Below are 25,418 nucleotides of genomic sequence, written 5' to 3' on the forward strand. Positions count from 1 at the left end.
ACTCCAAGCACAGACAGAAATGTCACATGTGCTTTCTCTCTGGCCTCTAGGTCACCAGGCTGCTCGTTAGTGCGCACACCTGTCACCAGCATTACGCGCATAATGACACTCACCTGGACTCCATCACCTCCTTGATTACCTGCCCTATATGTCACTCCCTTTGGTTTCTTCCCCAGTCGTCATTATTCCTGTTCCATGTCGGTGCGCTGTACATGTTTCTTATTATGTTGCGTTTATTTATTAAAACACTCACTCACTGAACTTGCTTCCCGACTCTCAGCGCATATCGTTATAGAATGACGTTTCACCAAAGGAAAGCATCAGGGGGTGATTTTTATTTTTGTGTTGGAGGTGATGATGGGTCCGGGTGGCCTCAGCCAGTTTGTCGGGTTCCCCTGCCTCAGCTGGCTCGACGGGTTTCCATACCTCAACGGGATCGATAGGCTCCCATGCCTCAGCTGGTGAACAGGTTCCCATGCCTCGACCGAGGCAACTGGGGAGGTCTCAGCCAGCGCATCAGGCTCTCACGCCTTAGCCGGTTCGTCAGGTTTCTGCGCCTTAGCGGAGGCGACCGGTCTGCTCCGGATCCCCGGGATCGTCCCTTTGGTTGGCGTCCTGTGGCTGGAGCCGTACGCACCGGGGAGGGGTTACCGTCACGTATGGTCTCTCTCCGGCGCTCTGTTGCCGTGCTCCTGCGTCTAAGCCGGATTGACAGGTTTCCCGTGCTTCAGCAGAGGTGACTGGTCCACTCCTGAGCCACGGGATCGTCTCTTTGGTCTGCATCCTGCGGCTGGAGCTGCGTGTCAGGGAGGGGGTATTGTCACATGTGCTCCCTCTCCAGCTTCTAGGTCACCAGGCAGCTCGTTATGGTCCACACCTGTCACCATCATGACACCCACCTGCGCGTCATCAGACTCACGTCACCTCCTTGATTACCTACCCTATATATGGCACTCCATTTGGTTCCATCCCCAGGCGTCATTGTTTCTGTTTCATGTCTGTGCGTTGTTCGTGTTTCTTGTTTTGTATTATGTTGCGTTTATTTATTAAAACACTCACTCCCTAACTCTCAGCGCACATTGTTATAAGAACACATGGAAATGAATTTGCTTCGGCGTTAATCATGCAAAAACATTCTGTTTTATTGTGGCACGGCATCAGTGAGATTCGATCACACTGCATGACTCTCTTTCCATGGAATTAGTCCACTGCGCCACCAGGATGGAGCTAGCATGCCATGATTTTTTTAGCTCATATTGTTCATTTTTGTTTATTCAAAACAGACCCCATTTCAAAGGAAACAAGCACTCATTAAGATCAGGTGTGGCCAATTAGTGTGCACGGCCAACACACCTGAACACACTTAACAGGATGGGGGCTAGAGAGTTTTGTTGATTCTGAGAACGGAATGTACATTCTTAGAATGTTCTCTGAACATTACCACAGTTTTCTTAACATTCTGAGAAAGTAATGTATGTTTTTAAATAACATTCGGGAGAAACATTCTCTGAACGTTACTAAAGTTTTCTAGTGGTTTTTATGGAAAGTTTTCTTAACGTTCACAGAACAATTTGAGAACATTAATTTAAATAGAACTATGGAAACATGTAAGGAAACGTTATGCTGAAGTGCTGAAATTCCCACACGGATGTTGTTTCTTAACGTTCTCTGAACTATTTGATAACATTCCCAATGTCAAACCAGTTGGAGAACATTCCTGAAATATTAACAACATTTTTATTAAATGTAACCATTTTGAACTTCAAAGAAACGTTCTGTTATTAAAGTAATGAAATAAAGTTCCTTAATTGTGTTGAGCATGTTTCAAAGTCAAGCAACTATCCTGCATCATTCCAAAAAGATGTTGGAAGGTTGTATGAAAAATAACAATAGGACAACTACGCTTTCTCGAAGCTCTAAGAAACATGGTTCTCAGAACATTATGTGCTAGCTGGGTTGATGTTGGTTTTTTATAGTTGAGTATCTTCAGGTGGGAGAACAACATTACAAACCATATACATTATGCCTTTCAATAGAGTTATTTGAATTCTAAAATGTTTTCATCTGTTCCTACATATGTTTCTTTCTTAAATACGCAGAGATATTTAATATTTTTCATCTTCTCTTTTTTCCACTTTAAAAAATATTTACTCAATCACATTGTGTATTACTCTAGTGAGCATGTCCACCGTCCCTTTTCCCTAACTGCTATTTGAACACAACTAACTTCACCCTGTTTTCATAATTCTACTCTTAGCACTACAGTAAGTATGCTAACTATAATGCCAGACCCTGTGCCCTACTCAGTCCTAATCAATATTCAGACCAGACTAGTGTGTGTGTCCTGTGCATGGTGTCTAGTAGGTGACTGGCCCTGCTGACCCTGACGTAACACAGCAGATCACGTTACAGCATCGCTATGCAAAATGGAGAGGCTCCAAAGGTGTCTGTTGTCTGTCTGTCAGCCCACGCAGTTTGAGACAGCACAGTGACCCGTCATCTCTGTCAGAGGCACCCTGGGCTGTCACATGCGCACAGACACACACACACACACACACACACACACACACACACACACACACACACACACACACACACACACACACACACACACACACACACACACACACACACACACACACACACACACACATATACAGTGGTTCCTCCTTTAAAAGTTGCGTCATACTGCGGCACACCTTGCGTGCTGCTGCAGCATTCTGTGGCACGGTATCTATTTGTCAGCCATTTTTTCTGTTAATGCAAGTTTAGCTAGTTTTTGACCACCAGAGGGCATCTTTGAGAAGCATTTCATAGTCTTCCATATTGGCATTAACAGAGAATTGAAAACCTTCTTTGTAATAACATAGTATATGGGATTGATTTTAAGAAATGTGGCTTAATTAATTGTATTAATATTGTGGTGTTTCTATTCAGAGAAAAATTAAGGGGGGGGGGGGTCACACCTAACTCGGCTATTAGACAATTCTTTAGTAAAGGTTGAATAGTCTATTGTTCAGCTAATAGCCCATCCTGCTATGCTTGTGAAAAACAAATAATATTACTTTTCCCCCTTTCCACGTTAAAGATTCCACGTGATAAAGTGTTTTTAGCCACAATCGGCCCCAACCCCAAGACTTCAGGTAGAATGTTGAGGGTTCAAAACCTGCTCCCTGCTTGTTTCATTACATTATTATGCAGGTCTCAGAGCAAATATCCTAGATTGTTATTCCCATCTCATTCTGCCCTAGGGAGTCGCTTGTGGGCGTGCGTGCTGGCAGGATGTACTGTTTTTTATTCTGTATATATGAATTACAAATCAGCCTTTACTTAAATCACGTTTCTAGTCTATTGCATAATTACAATGTGTATTCATTGATGTCCCAGGATCAGGAGTGGTAAACACTGTTGAAGTTTATAATTGTAATACATCATTCAAGGAATGGAGTTTGATACACCTGGTATTAGATATGACTGAAAACAAGCTTTGTTTGTCTCTACGTTAACTAACATATTCCTATCAATTGTACATTTTTTGCTTGACTCGTTATGACGTTAGAATTATTTACATTGGCATCCACCGTAGTGTTTTGTCAGCCATCTTTGCTGAAGAAAGTCCCCAGAGATGGGTGGCTCGCGTCAAATTCGCCATTGGAACCACTCAATATGATTGGTCCTATAAAAACCTTGGGACCCAAATGCATGACGAGTGCTCTAACTCCCCCCTGCGGGGGTCTGGAGCAATCAAGCCGTGACGCTGGGTACCTCGAAGTCCTGCGGTGTAAGCTCACAACTTTTAAAATAGGAACCACTGTACGCTGGTGTGAAGAGCTCATAGTAATGGCTGGAATGGAATAGCTGGAATGGAGTCAAACATGTGGTTTCCATATGTTTGATGTGATTGATAGCGTTCCATTAATTCCATCCCAGACATTACAATGAGCCCTTCCTCCTATAGCTCCTACCATCAGCCTCCCATGACACACACAGACACACACATACACCTTGACCATACATGTCTCTAACTGTGACAGAACGGCCAAACATCATTAATTAAACATCAGGGTTTCCCCTATCATCAGACAGCCATGGCGAGCTTCCACAGAAATTCCCTGTCGACATGTCGGAGAAATCTATTTTGGGATTACGTTTTGTAATAGCTTTTGACAGCCCCGTTCGTTGGTGTTGGTTCGCCTCCCCTATCCCTATAGGATAAGATATCTGGACCGCGGACTGCCGTGGGTACGGGGTGTACTGTGCTGTAACTATCAGGGCTTGATATTGTTATGCCATTTAAATGACCTGTCCAGTGAAAATCTCACTTTAAAAAGGTTAATATTCTGTTAATTCATACCCAGATAATGTTGTTGACTCATCCTGTACACGTATTTGTGGCCAAAGCATACATTTGAGAAAAAACCCAACCTCAAACTTGAATCTCAAATTCAAATAGACCATTTCAAAAATGCTTGCTATTTTTGAGGATGAGCTTGCCAATTATTGGTCTACTCGTGTTCATATTTTTAATGACTGGTATATGCCCACACCATTTCAACACATAACATTTTATACTTCATTTCAATTTTTTGGAAGGAAAACTATTTAACTCATATTGTAATTAATTATAGGTCATATTTGATTGAAATCTTGAAACACTGGACAGTTACATTAAAAAGAGCTGAATCACTTGGATAAGGAACACAGGCAGGCAGGCAGACAGGCTGGCAGGCAGTGTCCTGGAAGAGAACTAGCTATAGCTTAACCCCCCTTCCCCAAGGCTTTGAACAGAATGGCACCTGAGGGGATGGCTACCGTTTTACGTTTCCTGTGCATCGGCAAGACAGAACAGCTACCTCCGGTAAGACGATGGGTGGTGGTCTGTGTCTATTTGTCAATAACAGCTGGTGCGTGTAATCTAATATTAAAGACGTCTCAAGGTTTTGCTTGCCTGAGGTAGAGTACCTCATGATAAACTGTAGACCACACTAAATACCAAGATAGTTTTCATCTGTATTTATTGTAGCTGTCTTTTTACCACCACAAACTGATGCTGGCACTAAGACCGAACTCAACGAGCTGTATAAGGCCATTTGCAAACAAGAAAATGCTTATCCAGAGGCGGCACTCCTAGTGGCTGGGGACTTTGATGCAGGAAATCTTAAATTCGTTTTAACAAATTTCGACCAGCATGTCATGTGCAACCAGAGAAAAAGCAATTCTAGACCACCTTCACTCCACACACAGAGACGTGTACAAAGCTCTCCCTCGCCCCTCATTTTGCAAATCTGACCATAATTCTGTCCTCCTCATTCCTGCTTACAAGCAAAAACTAAAGCAGGAAGAACCCGTGACTAGCTCAATACGGAAGTTCCTTTATACCAGGTCCAAAAGGCTCCTTAACAGCTTCTACCACAAGCCATAAGCTTGCTGAACAGTTAATCAAATGGATACCCAGACAATTTACATTGACCCCCCCCCCTACCTCCTAGCCGTCTTTTTTACGCTGCTGCTACTTGCTGTTATTATCTATGCACAGTCATTTTACCCCTACCTAAATGTACATCTAAATGTGAATGTATTACCTTGACTAAACTGCACCCCCACACATTGACTCGGGTACCGGTACACCCTGTATATAGCCTCGTTATTGTTATTATATTGGTTAAGGGCTTGTAAGTAAACATTTCACGGTAATGTCTACACCTGTTGTATTCGGCGCATGTGACAAATACAATTTGATTTGATATACTACCAAATATTGGCACTGCTGTCCAAACACTGACATACAGACACAAAGCTGGTATATTTTGGGAGGGTGGGAGACAGATCCTCTTATGGTGTTGTATTGTTTATTATATTCCCCCACTTTGTTTATGTTTTTCAATCAAACCAGCTTGCTACTGGTATTCCAGTGCCTGTGGAGGATATTACTTTATTTTGTCATTTGCTACCGTGGTCTATAGAGTCAAGTGAATATTTCCCTTCCTATACTAGCTGGTTATAACCCGCCTCTGTCTGCATATGGTGTCTCCCACAGCCGATCCCCTCCTCTCCTCTTCTCCTCCTCTCTGACATGCTTCAGTCTCTCTCAGAGAGAGGAGTGAGATTCCAAACTCAGGGTTAAGCTGAAATGATCTACCGCTCGGTTCTTGCAGTTCAATTCATATTTCAACATCCAATGATGTTCCCCTCAAAGAAAGCCACGAGCCTAGCCTGTAGCTGGGTGATTGGTAAATGGAAAATACAGGGAGATGGAGAGAATGTTACACTTCGAGAGAGAGAGAGAGAGAGAGAGAGAGAGAGAGAGAGAGAGAGAGAGAGAGAGAGAGAGAGAGAGAGAGAGAGAGAGAGAGAGGCACATCTCCAAATAGAGGTGTAAATCATCACCATGCCTAATATTCCCAGTTTATCCTCAAAGAACACGGCTGTTTCCTGAGCGGCTTCTTGGAAAGGAAATAAATATTCTCCTATTAACGACCAGAAAGTCAGAAATTCAGCTATCCAAAAGCCATGTGCCCCCAGGATTTTTATTTTATTTAATATAGATTTGATTTGTAAAAGGCCAGAGTTGAATTAATGTCATGGTCTCCCATTGGTTTAGTTTGAATTTATTTTCAGTGGTTGACATTTTTCCTGGATGCCTGGACTGTGTGTTTGCAGTGACAACGAAACTGACCAATGGTTGTCATCAGTCTGTCCTTTGTTGCTCGATCCATTGACCCTCCACTGCGAACAGTATGCATCCATCCACACTGATGCCTGCCTGCTCACTGTCTATATAGGCAAGCAAAGAGACTACCTGCCAAGAGGGAGTCGATTAGGCCTAAACTTCTTGCAGTTCAATTCATATTTCAACATCCAATGATGTTCCCCTCAAAGAAAGCCACGAGCCTAGCCTGTAGCTGGGTGATTGGTAAATGGAAAATACAGGGAGATGGAGAGAATGTTACACTGAGAGAGAGAGAGAGAGAGAGAGAGAGAGAGAGAGAGAGAGAGAGAGAGAGAGAGAGAGGCACATCTCCAAATAGAGGTGTAAATCATCACCATGCCTAATATTCCCAGTTTATCCTCAAAGAACACGGCTGTTTCCTGAGCGGCTTCTTGGAAAGGAAATAAATATTCTCCTATTAACGACCAGAAAGTCAGAAATTCAGCTATCCAAAAGCCATGTGCCCCCAGGATTTTTATTTTATTTAATATAGATTTGATTTGTAAAAGGCCAGAGTTGAATTAATGTCATGGTCTCCCATTGGTTTAGTTTGAATTTATTTTCAGTGGTTGACATTTTTCCTGGATGCCTGGACTGTGTGTTTGCAGTGACAACGAAACTGACCAATGGTTGTCATCAGTCTGTCCTTTGTTGCTCGATCCATTGACCCTCCACTGCGAACAGTATGCATCCATCCACACTGATGCCTGCCTGCTCACTGTCTATATAGGCAAGCAAAGAGACTACCTGCCAAGAGGGAGTCGATTAGGCCTAAACAATGCCCTCACTGTTTTCAAAGACACCTTTCTATCTCTCCAGAAAGAGAGCGAGAGAGATGCTGGGGGGTATCAATAAACGTATCAGCCTGCTATGGCACAATAATATACAGTATTGTGCAGGAATAAAGTTTGGCTTCGCGCCTATACCTAGTGGGAATAACATGTCAGGGACGCCTGGGGAGTTGAAGAATAAGGCATTACACACACACACACACACACACACACACACACACACACACACACACACACACACACACACACACACACACACACACACACACACACACACACACACACACACACACACACACACACACACACACACACACACACACACCAAGCCATCAATGAAAGGGAAAGGGAGTCCATTAGAGACTTATGGCAAACGTGATGTTCTCTGGTGAGGGGAGAGGAGGAGGAGACGGGAGGAGGAGGGAGGGGAGACAGGAGGAGGAGGAAGGGAGATGGGAGAAGGGGGAGATAGGAGGGGAAGGAGTTAAGATCCCACACGGATAATTGTTTATCCCTGGGAGAACCCTCAATGTTTGTCTGAGGGTGGCTAAGTAAGTTCAGCAGCACTATTGGACAGGGAGAGCAGAGCAGAGTAGACCTGGGTTCAAACGCTATTTGAAGTCTGTGAAATACTTCAAGTGTTTGCTTTAGCCTGCCTGGAGTGGCAGATGGGCAGAGTTTTGTGTCTATTCTATTGGTCCATTGCGACAGGCAAGCTCAATCAAGCCCAGCTAAAGTATTTTAAATTATTTTAAATAGTGTTTGAACCCAGGTCTGGAGCAGCACAGCACAAACCCAAGGCTGGGAAACATTAGGATGAATCAATTAGCCTGCCATTAGCCACTAAAGTGGCCCTCAATGACTCGTGTAATTATGACCCACAGCAAAGACCGTTTTACTGAGGCACATTGTTCCCCCCTTTCTTTCTTTTCTTTATTTATTGTATTTGTTTAAGATAATCCGTTCCGTGGTTTTAATTATGTGCATTAGGTTCAGGGCGGAATAAATCAATCATAATTTGCCTCCATCAGGGCAGAATCGCCTCCAGACCAGGCAGAGGCAGCCAGACACACTACAGGTCCCAGATCCCTGGTTCAGCCGACTGTTCCTATGGGGTTCCTGTCTGCGGAAACCAAATACCCAAATAACTCCAATATTTTACATATCAATTATATTATACTATATACATACCTAAATAATATACTCCAATATCCTTGGAGGCAAACACACACTGCAGCAGTTTCTTTGGTTCTGTCTCTCATACGACCTGACAATGCTCCTTTGGGGTCTCGTCTGTCTCATACGACCTGATAATTCTCCTCTGGGGGTCCTGTCTGTCTCTCATAAGACCTGATAATTCTCCTCTGGGGGTCCCATCTGTGTAAACCAAATGCCCAAATAACTCCAGGGTGAAACCAGGATACAGGGAGGATGAAGGGATTGAACAGTGACAGTTTCTTGTAGCTATTGTATTGCTCAGAAAATAATTCTGTCTTTGCATCACATGTATGAAAACGCAGGGAAATGCTGGGAATGTTCAGATTATGCTAACTAAATTATAGTATTATTCATGTCCCTAGCCTATAGCCTTCCACAAATAACGACTTTCTACTAACTACAGTATCACATAAATCTTTCATTTTTTTCTGGCGCATTTTGTTGCTGAACTTTGTTCTTAGTTCACTATTTAAATGTGGATCAAATATTTTCCTTCTCTGTTTTTCTCTACGAGGAAGATCTTATAAACTCTGACCTGCAGTAGAACGGTCGCTCTCTTATAAGACTGATGGGGGGAGGTACTTCAGGCCAAGTAAAATAAACACTTTGTGAATGTTAAAGACATACTCCAGCTATTTTGTTCCTTTTATTTTTTCCTTTTCCAAGACTTGGCAGACGAGAATCAAATCATTGCCTGAATGCAGGAGGGGTTTTTGGGAGCATCCCAAATGGCGCCCTAGTCCGTATCTAGTACCCAACTTTTGCACTACAAAAGTACCGCATTGTAAAGGGAATAGACAGCCATTTGGGACATAACCTTTATGTTCCGTTTTCATTTGACAGTCTAGACATTTTATGACTTTGGGAAGAAATCTGAGAGACTCCGTTTTCAGCTGCAAACAGCTGTGAAGAGGAGAAGAGCATCCTCCCTAGCTTTTGTGTGCTCTTTGAGTCCCAGAATTCTGTTAACTGTGCGACTTAGTTGGAAGTCTTTATCCCTGCCCTTTAACCAATGGACAGGAAAGATGGTGTGAACTTGCAGTAAACAATAGACTAGGTTTAGTCATCCAGGTTTACTCAAAGTCCAAAATGTAGTTTAACTTGCATACAGTACCACTAATCTAGAAATGTATTCCTGTGGTATTATCCTATGAGGAATTAAAGGTAATAACAATATTCTTCAACAAATTTTTACGCAGGGTTATACTACTTTCAAATCAAAGTTTATTGGTTGGGGCACACAGATTTGCAGATGTAATTGCAGATGCAGCGAAGTGCTTGTGTTTCTAGCTCCAACATTACAGTGTAAGATCTAGCAATAAAATAACAATACACACATAATATAGTATGAGCCACGACTAGAGTACAATATATAGTAAGTCCCATTAAGGGTCCCAATATGCCTGGCAAAAACCAAACACTGCATTTCACATTTAAGAACCTCATACCAACAGTTAAACACGGTGGTGGGTGTGTGATAGTTTGGGGATGCTTTGCCGCCTCATGACCTGGATGACTTGCCTAAATAGAAGGAACCATGAATTCTGCTCTGTATCAGATAATTCTACAGGAGAATGTCAGGCCATCTGTCTGTGAGCTGAAGCTGGAGCGCAGCTGGGTCATGCAGCAAGACGATGATCAAAAACACACAATCAAGTCGACATGAAAAGTTTTGGAATGGCCTCGTCAAAGTCCAGACCTAATCCAAATGTAGATGTTTTTGCGAACTTGAAACGAGCAGTTCATGCTTGAAAACCCACAAATGGCGCTGAGTTAAAGCAGCTCTGCATGGAATAGTGGGCCAAAATTCCTCCACGGCGACGTGAGTGAAGCATTTCGTTGGAGTCTTTGCAACTAAAGGTGACACAATCAGTTATTGAGTGAAAGGGGGGCAATGCATTTTTCACACACAGGGGCATTGGGTGTTGCAGGACTGTTGCGTTACTTGTTCACTCAGGTTCCCTTGATCTAATACTAGGTTTTGGTTGAAGATCTGATAGCATTTAGTATCAAAAATGTGCAAAAGTAAAGAAAATTAGACAGGGGACAAATACATTTTCACAGCACTGTGATATGTTGTACTGTTTAGAAATGAAAGCACTTTATGTCTCTAGAAACATATTCTGTTCATATTTACAATAAAAGTGACTCCAAAACATCACAATACATTATTTACCATTCATTTCTATTGGACACGACATAATCCGAAACAAATCAAATCAAATTTATTTATATAGCCCTTCGTACATCAGCTGATATCTCAAAGTGCTGTACAGAAACCCAGCCTAAAACCCCAAACAGCAAGCAATGCAGGTGTAGAAGCACGGTGGCTAGGAAAAACTCCCTAGAAAGGCCAAAACCTAGGAAGAAACCTAGAGAGGAACCAGGCTATGTGGGGTGGCCAGTCCTCTTCTGGCTGTGCCGGGTGGAGATTATAACAGAACATGGCCAAGATGTTCAAATGTTCATAAATGACCAGCATGGTCGTATAATAATAAGGCAGAACAGTTGAAACTGGAGCAGCAGCACAGTCAGATGGACTGGGAACAGCAAGGAGTCATCATGTCAGGTAGTCCTGGGGCATGGTCCTAGGGCTCAGGTCCTCAGAGAGAGAGAGAAAAAAAGAGAGAATTAGAGAGAGCATATGTGGGGTGGCCAGTCCTCTTCTGGCTGTGCCGGGTGGAGATTAAAACAGAACATGGCCAAGATGTTCAAATGTTCATAAATGATCAGCATGTTCGAATAATAAGAAGGCAGAACAGTTTAAACTGGAGCAGCAGCACGGCCAGGTGGACTGGGGACAGCAAGGAGTCATCATGTCAGGTAATCCTGGGGCATGGTCCTAGGGCTCAGGTCCTCCGAGAGAGAGAAGGAGAGAATTAGAGAACGCACACTTAGATTCACATAGGACACCGAATAGGACAGGAGAAGTACTCCAGATATAACAAACTGACCCTAGCCCCCTGACACATAAACTACTGCAGCATAAATACTGGAGGCTGAGACAGGAGGGGTCAGGAGACACTGTGGACCCATCCGAGGACACCCCCGGACAGGGCACACATCCACACATCCAAAACAACACATCCAAAACAAACTGCAAATGCATCCAACAAGTTTGTAGAGTCGTAGTGGCTGTAAAAGACAAGTGCAGCGTCCAAAATGGTACCATATTCCCAATATAGTGCACTGTTTTTGACCAGGGCAAGGAGTACACAAAATAGGGAATAGGGTGTCATTCCAGACACACACACCCAGGGGCATTCCCCGCTCTCCACCTTATCCCCACCTTTTCAGTGTGATGAAGGACATTCTCTAATGACACAGGGGAGAGCAGCGGGGGTAGCCTCCCTCTGGCTGTACAGCCGGCCCCTTTCTCATCCCGCTAAACCCCCACACAGCCCAGACACCCCCACCCTAACCATCCCATCCTATGGCTGGGGCAGCGATTTAATCTGGGTTTAATGCTACAAACTACTCCCATTGTTTCTGGATTAATGAAGTATTCCCTGCCTGTTCCATTTTGTTCAGAGACAATGAGACATGTGAGGAGGGTTAATGTTTTAAATAGCAATTCTCAAACATTGGCCTTAAAGTCAGTAAGTCATACAGTGCCTTCGGAAAGTATTCAGACTCCTTGACTTTTTCCACATGTTGTTACATTACAGCCTTATTTTAAAATTGATAAAAAATAAATAAAAAAGATCATTCTCAGCCATCTAATACACAATACTTCATAAGGAAAAAGCGAAAACAGGTTTTTAGAAATGTTTGCAAATGTATACTTTAAGATACCTTATTTACATAAGTATTCAGACCCTTTGCTATGAGACTCGAAATTAAGCTCGGGTGCATCCTATTTCCATTGATCATCCTTGAGATGTTTCTACAACTTGATTAGAGGCCAACTGTGGTAAATTACATTTATTTGACATGATTTGGAAAGGCACACACCTGTCTATATAAGGTCCTACAGTTGACAGTGAATGTCAGAGCAAAAACCAAGCCATGAGGTTGAAGGAATTGTCCATAGATCTCAGACATAGGATTGTGTCAAGGCACAGATCTGGGGAAGGGCACCAAAACATTTCTGCAGCATTGAAGGTCCCCAAGAACACAGTGGCCTCCATAATTCTTCAATGGAAGAAGTTTGGAACCACCAAGACTCTTCCTAGAGCTGGCCACCCTGCCAAACTGAGCAATCGGAGAGAAGGGCCTTGGTCAGGGAGGTGACCAAGAACCTGATGGTCACTGACAGAGCTATAGAGTTCCTCTGTGGAGATGGGAGAATCTTCTAGAAGGACTACCATCTCTGCAGCACTCCACTAATCAGGCCGTTATGGTAGAGTGGCCAGATGGAAGCCACTCCTCAGTAAAAGGCACATGACAGCTCACTTGGAGTTTGCCAAAAGGGACCTGAAGACTCTCAGACCACAAGATTCTCTGGTCTGATGAAACCAAGATTGAACTCTTTGGCCTGAATGCGAAGCGTCACATCTGGAGGAAACCTGGCACCATCCCTACATTGAAGCATGGTGGTGGCAGCATCATGCTGTGGGGATGTTTTTCAGATGCAGGGACTGGGAGACTAGTTAGGATCGAGAGAAAGATGAATGGAACGAAGTACAGAGATCCTTGATGAAAACCTGCTCGAGAGCGCTCAGACTGGGGTCGAAGGTTCACCTTCCAACAGGACAACGACCCTAAGTACACAGCCAAGACCATGCAGGAGTGGCTTTGGGACAAGTCTCTGAATGTCCTTGAGTGGCCCAGCCAGACCCCGGACTTGAACCCGATCAAACATCTCTGGAGAGACCTGAAAATAGCTGTGCAGTGACGCTCCCCATCCAACCTGACAGAGCTTGAGAGAAACTGCAGAGAAGAATGGAAGAAACTCCCCAAATACAGGTGTGCCAAGCTTGTAGCGTCATACCCAAGAAAACTCTATGCTGTAATCGCTGCCAAAGGTGCTTCAACAAAGTACTGAGTAAAGGGTCTGAATCCTTATGTAAATGTGAGTTGATTTTATTTTATAAATTAGCAATCATTTCTAAAAACGTGTTTTTTCTTTGTCATTAAGGGGTATTGTGTGTAGATTGATGAGAAAAAAAAACTATTTAATCCATTTTAGAATAAGGCTGTAACGTAACAAAATGTGGAAAAAGTCAAGGGGTTTGAATACTTTCTGAAGGCACCGTATATAGATGCTGCATATTTTACATTTGAAATTAAATAACTAGGCAAGACAGTTAAGAACAAATGATTATTTACAATGACGGCCTACCCCGGCCAAACCTGAGCTTCGCCCTATGGGACTCCCAATCACGGCAGGATGTGATGCAGCCTGGATAAGTGGCTGTAGCCTTTAAAGTAATGACATGGTGTATGCTACATTTGATGCGCTTGCCTTCCCTGCTATCAGTTTGAATTCATAGACAGTGGGAGAAGGTGTTTGTAGTTGGAATGGATAGATCTGTGAGTGTGTGTTATTTCAGAAAGTGGAAGGTCGGCCTTGTCTACCCTAATGAACAGCGAGGGAGACCTCTAGAGGCAGGAAAGGGAACAGCATGAATACCTTCGCTCTGCCACTCCACACGCACTGCCAAGTCCAGTGCTTGGCCTCACAATGTGCACTATCGCTCAATGACAGACTTCAGTTGTCGCCCAGATCCTTACGCTTTAAGAACCAGCAATGTTAGGGCATTGTAAGAATAGTAAACAAGCACCACGGTAAGAGCATCAATCAGTGTGTTTTCTGTGTGAATGCATGGAGGTCACATTTACACACTGAACTGGTAATCAGTGAAGTACAAAACCACCATTATCCACAGTTCAATGTGTCCTAATACTGATATAAGGCACCTAAGACACCAGTGATGTCACCGAGGTGATGTCCCCACATGGCACCCTAATCCCTGTATAGTGCACTACTTTTGACAAAACCCCTGTGGGCCCTAGACGAAAGTAGTGCACTATAAAGTGAATAGGGTGCCATTTGGGATGCCATAACTGAGTCCTCAGAGACGGTGCCTCATTCATTATCAGAGCGTAAACCCCATTTATAGTATTTGTTTATTTATTCCTCCAATATCACAAATTGCTTTATGACATATGTATTGAATACCAAGCAGTCCTGGCCAATGCTCTGCTAGTTATTATTGAAGTTGCATTTTAAGTTAATGAAATTATATAAATTGAGTTTTGTTATAGTGTAGTCTTGCCAGAGTCTAGCACCGTAGCCTTTATTCTGGCACGGAGATGAACCATAAAGAGGAAGGTGATTTATCAACTGGATGAACCCTGTCCTGACAGGGATGTCCTACTGCCAGCTACACTACACTATGTACTTCTACTGCCATTTACACTACACACTGTACTCGAGTAGTCTCAGTCTGAGCCTGCTGGCTTTTACAGTCCACATGGATGCACCACCAAGCGTTACCGCGGTGAAAAGAAAACAATTCTGCCACGCCGTTGCTCTCCAGACCAAAGGAGGAGGATGTGTCAGGCATGGTGTGTGTGTTCTGTGTGTCAGGCGTGGAGTCAGGCAGGGCGTGGAGTGCTGCCTACAGCCGACAGCTTGTTATGCTGTCACAGCGCTGTGTGTGAGTGACCTATGGTGTCACGACGCTGTGATTGGTGACCTGTGTGACTGACCTCTGACCCTTCCTGTCGTTTGCAGTGCTGAGTATCCGTGGCGCTCAGGAGGAGGAGCCACCAGATGCCCAGCTCATGCGATTGGACAACATGTTGCTGGCAGAGGGCGTGTCTGGACCTGAGAAAGGGGGCGGTTCTGCAGCGGCTGCGGCTGCAGCTGCAGCCTCAGGGGGCGGGGCAGGAGCGGATAACTCAGCGGAACACTCGGACTACAGAGCCAAGCTCTCTCAGATCAGACAGATCTACCACACAGAGCTGGAGAAATACGAACAGGTAAGGATGGACAGGATACACTCACCCCTCAGAGAACTACTGTCTTAGGTGTCTTTTACCATAATCATATACTCTAACCATGTAACCCAAACGCACCAGCTCCACCCATCACCATTCCCATCACAGTGATTGTTTGTTAACCTATGACTACCTGAAGAATGATGAGTGATAAAGTTACAGATGCACAAATATCATACCACCAAGACATGTTAAACCTCTCAGCATTTGGAGGAGAATTACAATAACAGGGGAGGTCAGCATTTTCGGGGGGTATGATGTTTGTGCCCCTGTAACTTTCTCACTCATCATTATTCACGATTTATTCTGAATTGATCTGTAATCATGATAGCATCCACATTCATGTGGAAGTGTTTAGAAACACGTTATAGTCTTATTTACAATAAAAGGGACTCCAAAATGACACAATACATTATTTACCATTTCATTTCTATTGGGCTCAAAATAATCTGAAACAAACAAGACAAACAACAAAAGCATCCAACAAATGTGTAGAGTCACAAGCTTGATGTAATCATTGTGCGCTAGGAATATGGGACCAAATACGTACAGTTTGACTACTTTAATACACATATAAGTGCATTTGTCCCAATACTTTTGGTCCTCTAAAATGGGGGGGGTTATGTACGGTTCACCCGATATGGATGAAAATACCCTCAAATTAAAGCTGACAGTCTGGTTTTGAAATTATACAATGGGCTAAGAGGTTAAAGTGCAAAGTGCTGGAATACAGAGCCAAAAACTAAAATGAAGTGTCACTGTCCCAATAGTTTTGGAGCTCACTGTATATCCCATTTAGCAGATGTTTTTATCCAAAGCGACTGTATGCATACATTTTACATATGGGTGGTCCCGGGAATCAAACCCACAATCCTGGCATGCAAGCATCATGCTTTACCACCTGAGCCATACATCTTTTTATATTTACATCCCAATTTAAGGAGACTTTCTACATTTATGGCATCCATCTAAAGATGTGACAGATTTTCTCTCATCTCCATTGCATCCCTATGTAATGTGCAGTTTCCTTCTCTTCTCCTCCATGTCATTATCTACCATGCCAATAAATCAGAGTGGATTTTACTGCATAACGTTGTCTACTTCCTAACCAATATACACACAGTCAAATGTTAAGGCTGGAATGAATGCATGCCCTGTTTGATGAAATGCAAATGTATTTTCCGTATAGTCCCAGACACTGCTTACATTTATATAAAAAAAAGCAAAGTCAGTGTTGTGATGTTAATCTAGTCTAGAGACAGGGTTTAGTGTTGTGATGTTAATCTAGTCTAGAGACAGGGTTTAGTGTTGTGATGTTAATCTAGTCTAGAGACAGGGTTTAGTGTTGTGATGTTAGTCTAGTCTAGAGACAGGGTTTAGTGTTGTGATGTTAGTCTAGTCTGTAAACAGGATTCAGTGTTGTGATGTTAGTCTAGTCTGTAGACAGGGTTGCCATCCTGAAACACACACACAGTGGAGTAGGGTAAAGTTGCCTCTAGACGCTGATCTTGGATCGGTTTTGCATTGTCCCCGCTAATGGTTAAGTTTAGGATTGGAGAAGGGGATGCTGATCCTAGATCTGTACCTAGGGGAAACTTCACCCCGGAGCCACATACAATAGGCAGGACTGTAGCAGTCGGAAGGAGTGTGGAAAACAGTCCTGCGACTATGCCACCATTACATGCTGACAATGTGCTATATAATTATATATAATATGTAATATATCTGTAATATACTGTATTTAAGATGGTATCCCAGTGCGGATGGAGGGGGGACAGTTACACAGGGAGTCATGGCAACGGAAACAAGGTACTCCTCCACTGCAGACCACTGCCCAACCATACACTATGTAGAGAGATAATATATTTTATAGTCATAATATCATTAGTTAATAACATTATTTTACTTTGGTTAGGTTGTTTACCAAATAGACACCCTTCGGGAGGTGTTGAATCAAATACATTTTCCCACATCTGACTAGTATTTATAAAGCTGGGTTAGTAACTAAATCTATTCGCGAATCCAATGTGAACCTTGGCTCCAGTGTTTTTATTTACAACCCAGAGCTTTCTAAACCCAGCATTTTATACCGCGCTTCCCTCCCTTACAATCTCAGTGATAGGGAACAGACCTTCACTGTCAGGATCAGGATTAGGAACTGGATGGCAACCCAGTCTTTTAAAGCCGTAGTGTTGCTTACGGAGAAAAAAAGAAATACTATAACTCACTTATCATTTATCACCACAATTTATTTGTGGTTTAACAGGTTTTTTTTTTCTTTATTATTTTTCTATATATTTATTTATTTCTATACGTTTATTTGTAATCGATGATATGTCTGCTTGCTTTAGATGCTTCCAGTAGCATCTTAATCAGTACATTGCACTATACCATGTTTGCATGCATTTTGTTTCAGACAAGGCCCACATACACATTATCCAGGATATGCATTTCTGTGTGTGTGTGTGTGTGTGTGTTGTTATGATGACATTATGTCTATAGTCTATCTGGGGCTGTGCCAGATGGCTTCACTGGCATCCCCATGCATCACTGTGTGACACCAAACGCATGACTACTCTGCACCTTACCTCTCATATCATCACCACCTATTCACTGTCATTTACATTCGTTGTACAGACATTTTTGTATTGTTGTACTTTGTCTTGTTACAGTCTCTCTTCATTCACATCCTTCTGCTTGGATAACTATTGCTTTCGTGTCAATAAGGGCCCTTTGAGATGAGTGTGAATATGACAGACATATTGTAGAGTGATAGAGAGAGAGAAAGTGAGGGGGAGAATTAGAAGGAGAAAGAGAACAAGACACGACAGAGAAAGAGGGAGAGGGAGAACAAGAAAGAGTTCTAGAGAAAGAGAAAAAGACAGGGAGAGAGACAGAGGGAGAGAGACAGAGGCTGTAATATCATGTCAGGTTCACGCCTAGTGCCACACAGGAGGGTGAGTGTATCATCATGGCATGTTAATCTCTCAACCCGCTCAGCTGCGACTCGACTGCGGTAAGAAGAGAAGGTTTGCTGCTCGTCAGCAGGGACTAGCAGCTGTCATTTCTCCATGTCTCCTTTCTGAAAAACGACACTTACAGTTGCCATTGCCACTTCTGTTTAATATGAAAAATATCACCACTTATATTCCCCCTTGACTTCACAACATGGAAGCATTCCCATGACCTACATACATTAAACACCTCTTAATTTGCATCAAATTTTTCCTTTCTGTCCTTGTGCATGACCTTGACTGATGTAGAATATACCATACAGTATATTTTTGCACTGTATACAAACACTGCATTAATCCAATGCCAGAGGACACCTCCCAGCCCGTCAATAGCCATATAGTATATCACCATCATCATGGTGAGGCTGCTATGAACTCTCACCAACAACATTTCTTTTGACAGTCTAGATAGAAGAAACTGATGTCACTCGGGACAAGAGTGTCTGCTAAATGACTCAAATGTAAATGTAACAAACCAGATTGCTCTATCTATCTGATCACCTCTCTCTCTCTCTCTCTCTCTCTGTCTGTCCCCCCCCCCCCCCCCCCCCCCCCCCCCCCTCTGCAGGCTTGTAACGAGTTCACCACCCATGTGATGAACCTGCTGAGGGAGCAGAGTCGCACTCGGCCCATCTCTCCCAAGGAGATCGAGCGCATGGTGGGGATCATCCACCGCAAGTTCAGCTCCATCCAGATGCAGCTCAAACAGAGCACCTGCGAGGCCGTCATGATCCTGCGCTCCCCGCTTCCTCGACGCCAGGTGTGTGTCTGTGTGTGTGTGCCTACAGCTGTGCAAATGACCGTGTGCAAAGTCACTGTGCCACTGCAATGTTTTTGTTGACTCGCACAGCTAGCTACAGTATTTCCATACCTGTAACTGCATTATTCACATCAGGTGCTTTTACAGTCACGTTGACAGCGTGTTATTCTACAGTTTACCACCACTCTATACAACATCATCACAACTGATCTTCCGAAATCAACCAAAGTTTTGAGCCTACCTACGGCACATCTATTGGTGCCATTTGAACCAGCACATACAGCCTTGCTTCTTGGCCGCTGACAATTATCTCCTCTCTCCAGGCTCCATAACGCTAAATATTTCCCTTTTTTAATATAATCCCTTGTTCCTTTTGATGCATGTTTTGGATTTGCATACATTTCTCCGAGGATAAATCTCACTCTGAGTCGGAGTCGGAAGCATAACATTTAAATTAGGCTTGGGCTCTTCTTACAAAGCCCCCCCCCCCCCCCCCCCCTATTCTTCTGCAAATGATTGTGGCTGTGATGCAGGGAGGGAGACAGGGGAAGAAGGGAAGGACTTTCAGTTAGAGAGTGAGTGAGAGAGAGAGAGAGAGAGAGAGAGAGAGAGGCACTGCCTCCCTACCAGTCTCAGCTTTACTGATTAATCTGCAGCCTGCCCTAGCACCATGCTGTGCACATTTACATATTCTCAAGCAGGCTTTTGGAGTGCGGGACGAAGATTTCAGCACAAATCTCTTTCACCAGTCAATCGATGCGATGCATGGAGGCAAGCATTTTACAGGGTTCCCGACCTAGCTTATCTAAAGCACTCTCATGAGATGTGGCACATGCAGACATAACCTGATAGAGGGTGGAGATGGAGAAAGAGGAAGAGATGGAGGGGTCAGTGAACTGAACTAGCATCAGCGCGTGCTTACGGCATGTTTTCTAGCCTTTAATAAGGAAGGCCAGTGTTCTGTTGTTTGTCAGGATTTGCAGGCGTTGTTCATTTCTATTAGTGAACCTCCGCAAAGAAAATATATTTCGTACCAGTTTAGGCAGCTGTATTGAAATGGGGTGCCAGTTGTATGGAAGGTATTGGATCAAATTGGGTGGTAGTTGTGTTGTTTACTGTATGAGGTGCCCCAGTTTTGCCTGTATTACCACAAGTGGCTTTGACACATTTCCTCTCATTTCCTATTTTACATGGTGTTTATTCCGGTCCTAACTAACCAATTTCTATCATTCTCCTTGTAGACGGAAAAGACGGAACTTCAACAAACAGGCGACAGAGATCCTGAATGAGTACTTCTACTCGCACCTGTCTAACCCCTACCCTAGTGAAGAGGCCAAGGAGGAGCTGGCCAAGAAGTGCTCCATCACAGTTTCACAGGTACAGTACAGTGCCACCTGTCTTCTGGAAGGCCACAGTACACGTGGAACTGGACTAGAGGCAGTAGTGGATAATGTGGAAGGCCATTATAATCATTTTCACAATTTCACAGTATTATTCCAACCTCATTGTGTGGAAATATACATACAAAACTGGAAAATCTGTTTTTTGACTGCGCTGAGCCTTTAAGATGTGAGCATTACATTATTTTCTTAATTCATAGGCTACATCACAGGGACTAAATTGATAGTGTAATATGATGATTGATAATGTAATTAAGAATGCACCAACAATACCAAGGTAAACAGCTGTCATGTTATGTGTTTCTCGTCCATCATCTCCTCAAACGGTTTCATTAAGTTTATGCAAAATGATTTTGAGGATGCATCTGGGCGTTGTTTGATGATAACAACGTGCTTCAGGGTCTGAATGATTAGTTGAGCATCTGTCTGTGCCCCAAATGGCACCCTTTTCCTTATGTAGTCCACTATTTTTGACCAGAGCCCTTTTTGACCAGGTCCCATAGAGAATAGAGATCCATTTGGGACTCGACCTCTGTGTTCCTGTGTTCTATGATAAAATAATATGTTTACCTACCTTCTCTCTGCATTCCTTCAAACTCAGCAACCGGATTGATTTAGTTTTTTATTTTAATGTTATTTATCATTAGCGCTACCTGGCTTATCCTGGTAGCTTCATCGGGGAGTCCATTAGCTGTAATGGGTGTTAGATCGTGGATGTTGACTGATTGGTGCTAGCGTGAGCTCTGATGATAGCTGCAGTCATACTGACATAATGAGACTGTTACTGGCAATCATTCCCTTCTGCCACTAATGTGGATTCACAGTACTGGTCTATGTAGCGAGTGGTAGTACTCACTACTACCTCAAAGGGCTCTGTTCCAAACGGCACCCTATTCCCGAAATACTGCACTACCTTTGACCAGGGCCCTGGTTAAAAGTAGTGCACTATAAAGGGCATAGGATGCCATTTGGGACTCAGGCAAAGTCTTTCTTCAGTGTCGGAATAGGATATGCCAGACAGTGGAGGGCCATGCATGCAGAGCTCTGATTTCTGATTTTGATTTCACACATTTGCTCAGTAAAAAAGTGGGAAATGTATTTGTGTAACATTAACATTCGGTAAGCATTTACAAGTTGCACGTTGTTTGTACAGGTTTCCAACTGGTTCGGAAATAAAAGAATCAGATACAAGAAAAACATTGGAAAGTTCCAGGAAGAAGCCAACATGTACGCTGCCAAAACTGCTGTGAACGCGACCAACGTATCCTCACACGGGAGCCAGGCTAACTCGCCCTCCACTCCAAATTCTGCAGGTGAGACTAAAGAATAATACCAATGGGTTATTTGGAAGGCTCTGAATGCACTCTATATCAGTCAAGGGCATTTTTCTATGCTCAAGTCAAAAGAACAAAAGGGAAAATGGCTTTGTCCAAGAGTAGGATACCAGGACCCCATGTCAAGTCTCCCAATACTTTCTTCGCTGTTGTCTTCTTTTCAATTAACACACCTTTTATTGTACTTTATCTCAAGATAGAACATTTACATTTTGTGGTACCAATTGAATTTACTGAATTCATTGATCTTGTTGACCATGAATTACAGTTTTACAGAAACACATAACATATCATTCATGATACTTTGACTGTAGAGACATCCTACCATTCTACTTTCATGTTGACAAATAGTCACAACAACAACACATCTGACGGCTCCACTCTCTAACCTGTCTGCTCGCTCTGGCCCTAGCCCTAACACTAGCGCTACTTCTAACTTTTTCTCTCGCAGGGGTGGGCAACTCCAGTCCTCGAGGGCCAGATTGGTGTCACACTTTTCCTCCATCCCTAGCAAACACAGCTGATTTAATCAAATTGCATTCTAAACTGAAGCTCATGATTGGGTGATTATTAGAGTCAGGTGTGTTAGCTGGGGCTAGGGGCAAAACTGGGACACCAAGCAGGCCCTTGAGGACTGGAATTGCCCACCCCTGCGTCCAGCGCTAACTGCATTGGTTTGCCTGCTGACACTTTGCATGGTGCTTCTCCGGGTCTAACCCTGGACGGGGCCAAGTGGCTGAATCCTGCTCTGCTTGCTCCTCTTTCTCGCTGCTCTGTGATTCCAGTGCTCCCTCTCTCCTCTTCCAGGTTCTGCTGGATCTTTTAACATGTCAAACTCCGGCGACTTGTTCATGAGCGTGCAGTCTCTCAATGGGGACTCGTACCAAGGGGCTCAGGTGGGAGCCAACGTGCAGTCACAGGTAGGGCCCTATAACTAAGCAGTGCAGAAGATAATACTATAGGAACAGATCCACCTCCCTAAGAAAAGGCCTTGTTATCTATCCTAAACGCACTACAGGCATCTCAGTACTCCCCCAGTGTCTACATAACTATGGGCTCCTAATAGCGCCACACCATAGGGTTTTCAAGGTATCGTCTTCCACCATACTAAAACATTACAGCGAGTGTAAGGATGAAAATAATTCAGTGCTCTCTGCAGCTCTCACTAATTTCATCCTTTCGACAGTCTTCTAAACACATAATGACATGTTTTGGTTATCTTTCTTCATATTGTCTATGGCTGGATGTATTTCCTGTGTGTTTTCTCTGCCTGTACTGTGTATCACGCTCCTTCTTGTCTTTGTCTTACAGTGTTAGTCTTGTTTATCTTCTGTGCTCTGACCTTGCTTTGTCTGTGTTCCGCTGTTGTGTTTCAGGTGGATACCCTTCGCCATGTTATCAGTCAGACAGGCGGATACAGTGAGGGCCTCACAGCCAGCCAGATGTACAGTCCGCAGGGCATCAATGTAAGGAGAAGAAAAAAACACACGTTTTTTCCCGCTTTCTTTTCCCCCTACCAATTATTTCAAAGCCATAGGGCTCAGAATGCCACTTAGTAGGACTTGTCTCAGCTCCACCACAGTCACCTAGTTGATTGCTTCTGTATCGGTCACGCCATGGGCAGAACGCCAGAACGGCGTGGGGCCGGGCCACACACACACACACGGAGCGGCCGCCTGAGCCTGTCACGTCCAATCAGCTCTCCCTTAGCACCTGCAGCCAATCGCGGCCGTGCAGGAATGGCACAAACAGGTGACACAATCCTTTGACGCGTGGATCGGTCGCCCCCTAACGCCCTCACCGACCACCTGATCCTAATCATCACTGCGGATCCAGAGGCCCCGTTAAAACCCTATCAGAACAACCCCAGAGTAGAGTCACACTAAAAATAAAACTAGCCAAACTGCTAGCCCCTCGACAGAGCACTGAGGGGCATAACATGGGGGCGTATTTCCACCATGTTATATTTTTTTCTTCTTTTTTAGAGGATGGGGGGTTTGGATTTGGGGGAAGTGTGTGTGTGTTTTGGGTGAGGGCAGAGGAGAGGAGGGGAGGGAGGGGGAGGTTAGCTGGCGGCTGCAAACAGCAGGGAAATTCACAGCGACAAGCCGTGTCGTAAAAGGGAAAATCAATAAGACAGACACAAGGAGAGCGGAGTGTGGACTTGGGACAGCAATCCAAGCGCATTGCTCAGATCATGCTCCCGCCACACTAATGGCCCTGACAGCGAGCCGCGGCAGTGTGGGTCGGTGAGAGCTACGACGGTCACAGGCACACACAGCCACGCGGCTAGGCTTCTGGCTTCCTCTCCCGTCGTGCCTCAATGGCCATATGATAATGAGATGAAATGCCTCCTGTAAAACAAAAGTGGGGTATGCAGTGTGTATTCAAATCCCCCCTCCTTTCCTGGTTTGCTCTCCACTCTACGCTCATCTCCCTCCCACAGAACAGGCTGTGATAACCCTGAGAGAGCACTACTGACGTGTTCAAGCCCTGTTCTCAGACAACACCCTGACCTTATGGATAGTCGTTATCCTTGGACCCCGTACCACGTCCTAAAATGCCACAATATTCTCTTTTTTTCCCCACACACTTTCATAGCTTTTAAAGACCTTCTTACTGCGTAATACGAGAAGGATATCGTGTTATCTGATTTTTGAGAGACAAATGTAACAGCAGACTAGGCCTACGTTGTTATCCTTTCATTTTTTTTCGAACAGAATATTGCATACCAATATGGTTCTCCATTCTTAATGAAGGATTTGGGGAGATATAATAACTGTAATCATATCTTACGGAAATCATTTATACATTTAGAATTCTGGAGTGGGGTTGACTAGCTTATTTCCTTGCCTCTCTGCAGCATTTTACTGCAATAGTATTTGTGTCAAATGGAAAGTTCACAATTAGCTTACTTCATGTTCATCATCTCCAGCACCACCCCAACGTCAACATACAGTATGTGAAAATGACGCGTTTTCTATGTTTTGTAGTAAAAGAGAGAGGAGGATAAGTGTTTCCAATGATATCATCAACCAATTGGTAGGCAATGCCTACTCATAATTGGCTAAAATCACACGATGCACACCAATGGTGTCATTGGAAACACTTATCTTCTGCTATCTTTTTTAATACAAAACATAGAAACGCGCCATTTTCACATATGTTGATGTTGGGGTGGTGCTGGAGATGAATATGAAGTTGAAAATTACACATTTACCTCAGCATCAAACCTATTCACAAA

General features: G+C 43.7%; 1 protein-coding gene across 1 annotated transcript in view; it reads left to right on the forward strand.

Annotated features, from left to right (window-relative positions):
- LOC109898075 (pre-B-cell leukemia transcription factor 1) overlaps positions 1–25,418 on the forward strand; it is an 85,296-nt gene that overhangs the window by 55,258 nt on the left and 4,620 nt on the right. Inside the window, 7 exon segments of the mRNA XM_031833570.1 lie at positions 15,401–15,648; positions 19,249–19,422; positions 19,424–19,440; positions 20,682–20,817; positions 21,994–22,153; positions 22,982–23,094; positions 23,551–23,640. Of these exon segments, the coding sequence (XP_031689430.1) occupies positions 15,401–15,648; positions 19,249–19,422; positions 19,424–19,440; positions 20,682–20,817; positions 21,994–22,153; positions 22,982–23,094; positions 23,551–23,640 (938 nt within the window).

Source organism: Oncorhynchus kisutch, linkage group LG10 (genome assembly GCF_002021735.2).
Source record: "Oncorhynchus kisutch isolate 150728-3 linkage group LG10, Okis_V2, whole genome shotgun sequence".
Taxonomy (NCBI): domain Eukaryota; kingdom Metazoa; phylum Chordata; class Actinopteri; order Salmoniformes; family Salmonidae; genus Oncorhynchus; species Oncorhynchus kisutch.